The following is a 9,940-nucleotide window of genomic DNA, read 5'->3' on the forward strand; positions in this document are numbered from 1 at the left end:
GCTCCCCTGCAGGAGCTTACCTGCAGCCCATCCTGGAGGAGTTTATGGAGGGGTTATATGGGGTAATATGAGACGTTATAGGGAGCAGTTATATGAGGTAATAGGAGGCATTATAGGGAGAGGTTATATGGGGTAATAGGAGTTATATAGGGAATAGGAGTTGTTATAGGGAGTGATGGGAGGATTTTACACGATACATACTGCATATTATATAAGGATTGTTAGATGTGTCAGTGCACTGTGTGTATTTCTCTGTCTTCAGACTAAGGCTGCGGCCAGGGTGAGGAGACACACGCTGACGAGGCGCGACGTTAGCCCGAGCAGGTGCGATTTGCTGTTCTGCTCACTGCGTGCTCGAGCGAGGGGGGTGACGTCACATCCTCAGCTCCATCTGATTGGTTGTTGTGACTGCTGTGCTCTCATTGGCTCTTACCTGGTCACATGACGCGGCATAGTGCCGGGAAAACAAATTTAATTGTCTGAGCACCGCTCCGGCCCGAGCACACGCGCGCACCAAGCGGCACTTTGAACACTTGCATCAATTAAAAGGTATTTAAACGCGCGAACGTCTCCTCACCATGGACGCAGCCTAATCCGCCCAAACCTGACGGAAATGTCGTCGTCTAGCAGGAGACCCTTTCTCCTAAGTAGCGCTCAGTAGGAGCGGGAACAAGCTCTTCCTTTGTGCACACGGGGTTGGGATCCTGCGGGGGTCGCAGCCGCCGTTTGTCCGACAGCAATAAATGGAGGTGCTCCGCTTCCCAGCAACGACCAATCAGAACTAGTGGACTTACTTACTAAGCCGTCTTCTGTTATAACACACACTGCTGCCAGTCACGTATCTTCTGGAGTAGCACTGCTTAGGCATCCGGGCCTCCTGCGCGTTTACCCCTTGGTTGCCAGAGAGGCCCGAGCACATTGCAGAGCCATATACGGCGGTAGAAATAAAGGGACTTTGCATCTCTCTCTCTTACGTTAACTCATTAGTATCTGGTGAGAAATGAATGTGCATTGTGCCTGGAACACCAAATTCAGCCGCTCCTCTGCTTCTGTGTATCCGTGCAATACCGGCTTCAGGATAACGGTGCAATCACCGTGCAACGGCAGACCGGCAAACCGTGTCATTACCAAGAACATACAAAGGTATGTGGGTGTGTAGCACACCAAAACAGTGCAAATAAATGCAGAAAATGCGATACTTGCGCACAATGCCGGAGCTCCCGGTTTAAGGACGGCCTCTCTGCAGCAATCCAAGTATACAGCAACAGGAGAGATGATCCAGGGCTCCACGGGTTTTTAGCAAAATAATTTATTCATAATACGCAACGTTTCGGCCTCACTTAGGCCTTTGTCAAGTGACTGGTAATGTGCCGAAACGTTGTGTATTATGAATTCATTCTTTTGCTAAAAACCCGTAGAGCCCTGGATCATCTTTCCTATCACCAAGAACATGCCATGAAGGGTTTATAAACAGGGGTGTTCAACTCCAACCGGCCAGGTTTTCAGGATATCACAGTTTCAGCACAGTTGGCTCATTCGACTGAGCCTCTGATTGAGCCACCTGTGCTGAAGCAGGGATATCCTGAAAACCTGATCGGGGGGGGGGGGTGTGGGTAGAGGGTACTGGAGTTGCCCACCCCGTTAAGGATCCCTGATCCGCTCCGGGTTTTCCTGGGATAAGAAGGAATCGGCAGGGACTCGTTCCATCCTCACGGCCACGAAATGTATCTCGCTCGTGTACCACAGGCAAAGGGTTAACTTTAAACACCGCACCGCCCTCCTTCCTATACGTTAGGAATAGGTCTCCTGCCCCCTCTGTCCGAGTACCAGCGCCAATAATAACCCTGGGCATGGAAGAGTTAATGTTCCTGGGCTGAGAAGAGTAGGAACTGTGAGAAACGGTTTATTTTACAAAGATAATCATTACAAAAAAAAAAAGAGAAAAGCGGTGACACCGTCATATGCTCGTAGGAATATACATTTCTATACATACGCACACAGACAGACACGCACACAAACACACAGTCTCGCTCTTGTACACACACGCACAAGCACAGTCTCGCTCTTGTACACACACACACACACACACACACACACACACACACACACACAAGCAGTCTCGCTCTTGTACGTACGTTACGTACGTACGTACAAGAGCGAGACTGCTTGTGTGTGTGTGTGTACACACACACACACACACACACACACACACACACAGTCTCGCTCTTGTACGTACGTACACACACACACACACACACACACACACACACACACCTTTTGCTTTCAGAACAATATTATAACTATGCAGAGCAATATTATAACTATGCAGAGCAATGCGTTGCTGCATTATGGGAGTGACCGGATGAATCACTTTGCTTCCAGAGGTTCCCCTTGGTACTGTAAGGGGTTAAACCTCCACATGGGACAGAGGAGCAGACACCTCTCAGGAGGAGGAGGTGGGACAGAGACCCCGGTTCAGTTGAAGCTGAGACCCTCTGCGTCCCCCCCGCTGTGTGAAGCCACGTTTCCCGATGACGTTCTCCCCTTCATCCCTTCTGCCAATGCTTTGAAATGCTGAAGGGAGAGAGGAGACGGGTGTGCGGTTATAGAGGGGGGGTGCGAGGTCAGAGGAGGGGGCGAGGGGTGCGAGGTCAGAGGAGGGGGCGAGGGGTGCGAGGTCAGAGGAGGGGGCAAGGGGTGCGAGGTCAGAGGAGGGGTGCGAGGTCAGAGGGGGCTAGGGGTGCGAGGTCAGAGGAGGGGTGCGAGGTCAGAGGAGGGGATGCGAGGTCAGAGGAGGGGGCGAGGGGTGCGAGGTCAGAGGAGGGGGCAAGGGGGTGCGAGGTCAGAGGAGGGGGCAAGGGGTGCGAGGTCAGGGGAGGGGTGCGAGGTCAGAGGAGGGGTGCGAGGGTCAGAGGAGGGGTGCGAGGTCAGAGGAGGGGTGCGAGGTCACAGGAGGGGTGCGAGGTCAGAGGAGGGGGCGAGGGGCGCAAGGTCAGAGGAGGGGGCGAGGGGCGCGAGGTCAGAGGAGGGGGCGAGGGGCGCGAGGTCAGAGGAGGGGGCGAGGGGCGCGAGGTCAGAGGAGGAGGCGAGGGGCGCGAGGTCAGAAGAGGGGGCGCGAGATCAGAGGGCGCGAGGGGTGTGAGGTCAGAGGAGGGGGGCAAAGGGTTGCGAGGTCAGGGGAGGGGGCAAAGGGTTGCGAGGTCAGAGGAGGGGTGCGAGGGTCAGAGGAGGGGTGCGAGGTCAGAGGAGGGGTGCGAGGTCAGAGGAGGGGTGCGAGGTCAGAGGAGGGGTGCGAGGTCAGAGGAGGGGTGCGAGGTCAGAGGAGGGGTGCGAGGTCAGAGGAGGGGTGCGAGGTCAGAGGAGGGGGTGCGAGGTCAGAGGAGGGGGTGCGAGGTCAGAGGAGGGGGTGCGAGGTCAGAGGAGGGGGTGCGAGGTCAGAGGAGGGGGTGCGAGGTCAGAGGAGGGGGTGCGAGGTCAGAGGAGGGGGTGCGAGGTCAGAGGAGGGGGTGCGAGGTCAGAGGAGGGGGTGCGAGGTCAGAGGAGGGGGCGAGGTCAGAGGAGGGGGCGAGGGGGTGCGAGGTCAGAGGAGGGGGCGAGGGGTGCGAGGTCAGGGGAGGGGTGCGAGGTCAGAGGAGGGGTGCGAGGTCAGAGGAGGGGTGCGAGGTCAGAGGAGGGGGCGAGTTCAGAGGAGGAGAGGAGGGGGCGCGAGTTCAGAGGAGGAGAGGAGGGGGCGCGAGTTCAGAGGAGGAGAGGAGGGGGCGCGAGTTCAGAGGAGGAGAGGAGGGGGCGCGAGTTCAGAGGAGGAGAGGAGGGGGCGCGAGGTCAGAGGAGGAGAGGAGGGGGCGCGAGGTCAGAGGAGGGGGCGCGAGGTCAGAGGAGGGGTGCGAGGTCAGAGGAGGGGTGCGAGGTCAGAGGAGGGGTGCGAGGTCAGAGGAGGGGTGCGAGGTCAGAGGAGGGGTGCGAGGTCAGAGGAGGGGTGCGAGGTCAGAGGAGGGGTGCGAGGTCAGAGGAGGGGTGCGAGGTCAGAGGAGGGGTGCGAGGTCAGAGGAGGGGGTGCGAGGTCAGAGGAGGGGGTGCGAGGTCAGAGGAGGGGGTGCGAGGTCAGAGGAGGGGGTGCGAGGTCAGAGGAGGGGGTGCGAGGTCAGAGGAGGGGGTGCGAGGTCAGAGGAGGGGGTGCGAGGTCAGAGGAGGGGGTGCGAGGTCAGAGGAGGGGGCGAGGTCAGAGGAGGGGGCGAGGGGTGCGAGGTCAGAGGAGGGGGCGAGGGGTGCGAGGTCAGGGGAGGGGTGCGAGGTCAGAGGAGGGGTGCGAGGTCAGAGGAGGGGTGCGAGGTCAGAGGAGGGGGCGAGTTCAGAGGAGGAGAGGAGGGGGCGCGAGTTCAGAGGAGGAGAGGAGGGGGGCGCGAGTTCAGAGGAGGAGAGGAGGGGGCGCGAGTTCAGAGGAGGAGAGGAGGGGGCGCGAGTTCAGAGGAGGAGAGGAGGGGGCGCGAGGTCAGAGGAGGAGAGGAGGGGGGCGCGAGGTCAGAGGAGGGGGCGCGAGGTCAGAGGGAGGGGGCGCGAGGTCAGAGGAGGGGGCGCGAGGTCAGAGGAGGGGGGCGCGAGGTCAGAGGAGGGGGCGCGAGGTCAGAGGAGGGGGGCGCGAGGTCAGAGGAGGTGGGCGCGAGGTCAGAGGAGGGGGGCGCGAGGTCAGAGGAGGGGGCGCGAGGTCAGAGGAGGGGGCGCGAGGTCAGAGGAGGGGGCGCGAGGTCAGAGGAGGGGGGCAGGGGGTGCAAGGTCAGAGGAGGGGGCAGGGGGTGCAAGGTCAGAAGGGGGTGCAAGGTCAGAAGGGGGCGCAAGGTCAGAGGAGGGGTGCGAGGTCAGAGGAGGGGGTGCGAGGTCAGAGGAGGGGGCGAGGGGTGCGAGGTCAGAGGAGGGGGCGCGAGGTCAGAGGAGGGGACGCGAGGTCAGAGGAGGGGGCAGGGGGTGCAAGGTCAGAAGGGGGTGCAAGGTCAGAGGAGGGGGTGCGAGGTCAGAGGAGGGGGCGAGGGGTGCGAGGTCAGAGGAGGGGGCGCGAGGTCAGAGGAGGGGGCAGGGGGTGCAAGGTCATAAGGGGGTGCAAGGTCAGAAGAGGGTGCAAGGTCAGAAGGGGGCGCAAGGTCAGAAGGGGGTGCAAGGTCAGAGGAGGGGTGCGAGGTCAGAGGAGGGGGTGCGAGGTCAGAGGAGGGGGCGAGGGGTGCGAGGTCAGAGGAGGGGGCGAGGGGTGCGAAGTCAGGAGGGGACGCGAGGTCAGAGGAGGGGGCAGGGGGTGCAAGGTCAGAAGGGGGTGCAAGGTCAGAGGAGGGGGCGCGAGGTCAGAGGAGGGGGCGAGGGGTGCGAGGTCAGAGGAGGGGGCGCGAGGTCAGAGGAGGGGACGCGAGGTCAGAGGAGGGGGCAGGGGGTGCAAGGTCAGAAGGGGGCGCAAGGTCAGAAGGGGGCGCAAGGTCAGAAGGGGGCGCAAGGTCAGAAGGGGGCGCAAGGTCAGAAGGGGCGCAAGGTCAGAAGGGGGCGCAAGGTCAGAAGGGGGCGCAAGGTCAGAGGAGGGGGCGAGGGGGCGCGAGGTCAGAGGGGGGCGAGGGGCGCGAGGTCAGAGGGGGGCGAGGGGCGCGAGGTCAGAGGAGGAGAGGAGGGGGCGCGAGGTCAGAGGAGGAGAGGTGGAGAGGAGGGGGGCGCGAGGGTCAGAGGAGGAGAGGGTGGAGAGGAGGGGGCGCGAGGTCAGAGGAGGAGAGGTGGAGAGGAGGGGGCGCGAGGTCAGAGGAGGGGGGGGAGAGGGGCGCGAGGTCGAGAGAGAGGGGAGAGGGGCGCGAGGTCAGAGGAGGGGGAGAGGGGCGCGAGGTCAGAGGAGGGGGAGAGGGGCGCGAGGTCAGAGGAGGGGGAGAGGGGCGCGAGGTCAGAGGAGGGGGAGAGGGGCGCGAGGTCAGAGGAGGGGAGAGGGGCGCGAGGTCAGAGGAGGGGGAGAGGGGCGCGAGGTCAGAGGAGGGGGAGAGGGGCGCGAGGTCAGAGGAGGGGGAGAGGGGCGCGAGGTCAGAGGAGGGGGAGAGGGGGCGCGAGGTCAGAGGAGGGGAGAGGGGCGCGAGGTCAGAGGAGGGGGAGAGGGGCGCGAGGTCAGAGGAGGGGGAGAGGGGCGCGAGGTCAGAGGAGGGGGAGAGGGGCGCGAGGTCAGAGGAGGGGGAGAGGGGCGCGAGGTCAGAGGGAGGGGGAGAGGGGCGCGAGGTCAGAGGAGGGGGAGAGGGGCGCGAGGTCAGAGGAGGGGGAGAGGGGCGCGAGGTCAGAGGAGGGGGAGAGGGGCGCGAGGTCAGAGGAGGGGGGCGCGAGGTCAGAGGAGGGGGGCGCGAGGTCAGAGGAGGGGGGCGCGAGGTCAGAGGAGGGGGAGAGGGGCGCGAGGTCAGAGGAGGGGGAGAGGGGCGCGAGGTCAGAGGAGGGGGGAGAGGGGCGCGAGGTCAGAGGAGGGGGGGCGCGAGGTCAGAGGAGGGGGGAGAGGGGCGCGAGGTCAGAGGAGGGGGGCGCGAGGTCAGAGGAGGGGGAGAGGGGCGCGAGGTCAGAGGAGGGGGAGAGGGGCGCGAGGTCAGAGGAGGGGGAGAGGGGCGCGAGGTCAGAGGAGGGGGAGAGGGGCGCGAGGTCAGAGGAGGGGGAGAGGGGCGCGAGGTCAGAGGAGGGGGAGAGGGGCGCGAGGTCAGAGGAGGGGGAGAGGGGCGCGAGGTCAGAGGAGGGGGAGAGGGGCGCGAGGTCAGAGGAGGGGTGTGGTCAGAGGGGGAGGGATGTGTGGTCAGAGAGGGGTGTGTGTGTGATATCACTGGGCGTGGGGCAGGTGATGGGTGTGTGTGATATCACCGTGCGTGGGACAGGAGTGTGCAGGTGAGGGGGGGGTGTGATATCACCGGGCGTGGACAGGAGTGTGCAGGTGAGGGGGGGGTGTGATATCACCGGGCGTGGGACAGGAGTGTGCAGGTGAGGGGGGTGTATGTGATATCACCGGGCGTGGGACAGGAGTGTGCAGGTGAGGTGTGTGTGTGTGATATCACCGGGCGTGGGACAGGAGTGTGCAGGTGAGGTGTGTGTGTGTGTGATATCACCGGGCGTGGGACAGGAGTGTGCAGGTGAGGTGTGTGTGTGTGATATCACCGGGCGTGGGACAGGAGTGTGCAGGTGAGGGGGTGTGTGTGTGATATCACCGGGCGTGGGGACAGGAGTGTGCAGGTGAGGTGTGTGTGTGTGATATCACCGGGCGTGGGACAGGAGTGTGCAGGTGAGGTGTGTGTGTGTGATATCACCGGGCGTGGGACAGGAGTGTGCAGGTGAGGTGTGTGTGTGTTATATCACCGGGCGTGGGACAGGAGTGTGCAGGTGAGGTGTGTGTGTGTGATATCACCGGGCGTGGGACAGGAGTGTGCAGGTGAGGTGTGTGTGTGTGATATCACCGGGCGTGGGACAGGAGTGTGCAGGTGGAGGTGTGTGTGTGTGATATCACCGGGCGTGGACAGGAGTGTGCAGGTGAGGTGTGTGTGTGTGATATCACCGGGCGTGGGACAGGAGTGTGCAGATGAGGGGGGGGGGGTGTGATATCACCGGGCGTGGGACAGGAGTGTGCAGGTGAGGGGTGTGTGATATCACCGGGCGTGGGACAGGAGTGTGCAGGTGAGGGGGTGTGTGTGTGATATTACCGGGCGTGGGACAGGAGTGTGCAGGTGAGGGGGTGTGTGTGTGATATCACCGGGCGTGGGACAGGAGTGTGCAGGTGAGGGGGGGGTGTGTGATATTACCGGGCGTGGGACAGGAGTGTGCAGGTGAGGGGGTGTGTGTGTGATATCACCGGGCGTGGGACAGGAGTGTGCAGGTGATGTGTGTGTGTGTGTGTGATATCACCGGGCGTGGGACAGGAGTGTCCAGGTGATGTGTGTGTGTGTGTGATATCACCGGGCGTGGGACAGGAGTGTCCAGGTGAGGTGTGTGTGATACCTGTGAGTTCTTGAACTCCGAGTGGAGGGAGAAGAGCAGGTGCAGAGCCTGAATGCGACTTTTGTACACAGGAATATCCAGGATGGCTAAGCAGAGACAGGGAGAGCGGGTCAGTGGGTGGGGCGACTCCTACTCACCCCAATGTATTTCTAAATAATCAAACCTCCCAGCTAGCTCTGTATAACCGTGGGCCTGCCCCCTGCGCTTCATGCAGCCACCGCGGGGGTGGAATCTTTGCAGCATAGATCTGGCATTGCAGCCTTCACAGGGGAGAACAGTGACCCACTAATTACCCAATTACACCGGGCTAAAGCTGCAGTCCCACCGCACTATTCTGTCTGGGGAACCTGTGGTTGCCGTGGAACTTGTTTCTCTGTGGGGCTCTGGTTCCCGAGATCCCGGTGTGTTCAATATGCTGCCAATGTCACGGGTTACGTGGGCCAGCAGGAGGCCGCCACACTACCCACTGTGGCTTCTTACTGGACGGTCATTTAAATGCCCCACTGTACCGGAGGGTTAAAGGTAGGTGGGATTGCTGCTTTGCCAGACACCGGGAGATCACACTGTGTGCGCCGAGACTCAAATCTAACCCTCAACCTCGTGTACTGAACATGCCACGTGTACCGCACACCACATCCCCCGTGGGCACAGGGTAATCCTCCCATCTGATAGCGGGTTAACCCTTTCCTCTCTGCAGACTCACCACAGATCATATCGATGTACGTGGACAGGTCACAGTCTATGTCAGCTGTGGGGAGACCGACCTGAGGGGAGAGGGGAGGGGGGGGGGAGAGAGTGAGTGAGAGATGGAAAAGGGGGTGAAAGAGAGACAGACTTACAGAGTGAGAGACAGCTACAGAGTGAGGGAGCACAGAGCGAGAGCGAGTTAATAAGAGCGATTGCATGATGATTCACGCAGAAAGAGACTGCGCGAGAGTAAGAGTCGCGGAGGAGTCCTGTAGCGAGAGTGCTGGGCAGAGGGGGGTGCACACAGCACCCTGATATCAGATGGGGGGGGGTGAGCGGGACTCACCTGTCCCAGGAGATCCTCAAACTGCGGAGACCACTCCTGCATCAGCAGATCTATCTCCGGCACGAGGCTGCGGAGATCAGACAGGCAGTCACACAACCGGGGGGTGTAATACTGCGGCGCGAGGGGAGGAGCCACAACCGGGGGGGCTGTAATACTGTGGCGCAAGGGGAGGAGCCACAACCGGGGGGGCTGTAACACTGGGGCGGGTGTGTGTGTGGCTCTTACCGTGTGTAATGCACGGTGCCGGGGGCGGGTGTGTGCGGCTCTCACCGTGTGTAGTGCACGGTGCCGGGGCGGGTGTGTGCGGCTCTCACCGCGTATAGTGCACTGGTGCCGGGGCGGGTGTGTGCGGCTCTCACCGGGTGTGCACGGTGCCGGGGCGGGTGTGTGTGGCTCTCACCGGGTGTAATGCACAGTTGCCGGGGGCGGGTGTGCGCGGCTCTCTCCGGGGTGTAATGCACAGTTGCCGGGGGCGGGTGTGCGCGGCTCTCTCCGGGTGTAATGCACAGGTGCCGGGGGCGGGTGTGCGCGGCTCTCTCCGGGTGTAATGCACAGGTGCCGGGGGGCGGGTGTGCGCGGCTCTCTCCGGGTGTAATGCACGGTGCCGAGTGTACGCGGCTCTCACCGGGTGTAATGCACAGTTGCTGGGGGCTTGGAGCGATGCAGTTCGCTGATACTCTCTATCCAGGTGTCGATGGCTTTACCATTTCTCTCGGCATTCTCCAGACTCTTCACTTTTATCTGTTGCTGTTGGCGAGGGGTGAGTGGGGTGAGTGTGTGTGGTGAGGGCGAGGGAAGGGGGGGGGGGGGTAAAGGAAGAGGGAAGGGGGGGGTAAAGGAAGAGGGAAGGGGGGGGTAAAGGAAGAGGGAAGGGGGGAGGGAAGGGGGGGGTAAAGGAAGAGGGAAGGGGGGGGGAAGGAAGAGGGAAGGGGGGGGAAG

At 62.2% G+C, this 9,940-nt stretch overlaps 1 protein-coding gene across 2 annotated transcripts in view; it reads right to left on the reverse strand.

The window, feature by feature from the left end:
• Nucleotides 1–1,887: 1,887 nt before the first annotated feature.
• IFT46 (intraflagellar transport 46) overlaps nt 1,888–9,940 on the reverse strand; it is a 21,175-nt gene continuing 13,122 nt past the window's right edge. For both annotated transcript variants that reach the window (XM_075604167.1, XM_075604168.1), the window contains exons 8-12: nt 9,627–9,748; nt 9,002–9,068; nt 8,672–8,732; nt 7,969–8,054; nt 1,888–2,574 (exon numbers count right to left, since the gene is read on the reverse strand). In XM_075604167.1, coding sequence (XP_075460282.1) covers nt 2,476–2,574; nt 7,969–8,054; nt 8,672–8,732; nt 9,002–9,068; nt 9,627–9,748 — 435 coding nt within the window. In that variant the 3' untranslated portion in view covers nt 1,888–2,475. The remainder of the gene's footprint in view (nt 2,575–7,968; nt 8,055–8,671; nt 8,733–9,001; nt 9,069–9,626; nt 9,749–9,940) is intronic.

This window comes from Ascaphus truei, chromosome 6 (assembly GCF_040206685.1).
Source record: "Ascaphus truei isolate aAscTru1 chromosome 6, aAscTru1.hap1, whole genome shotgun sequence".
Lineage (NCBI taxonomy): Eukaryota > Metazoa > Chordata > Amphibia > Anura > Ascaphidae > Ascaphus > Ascaphus truei.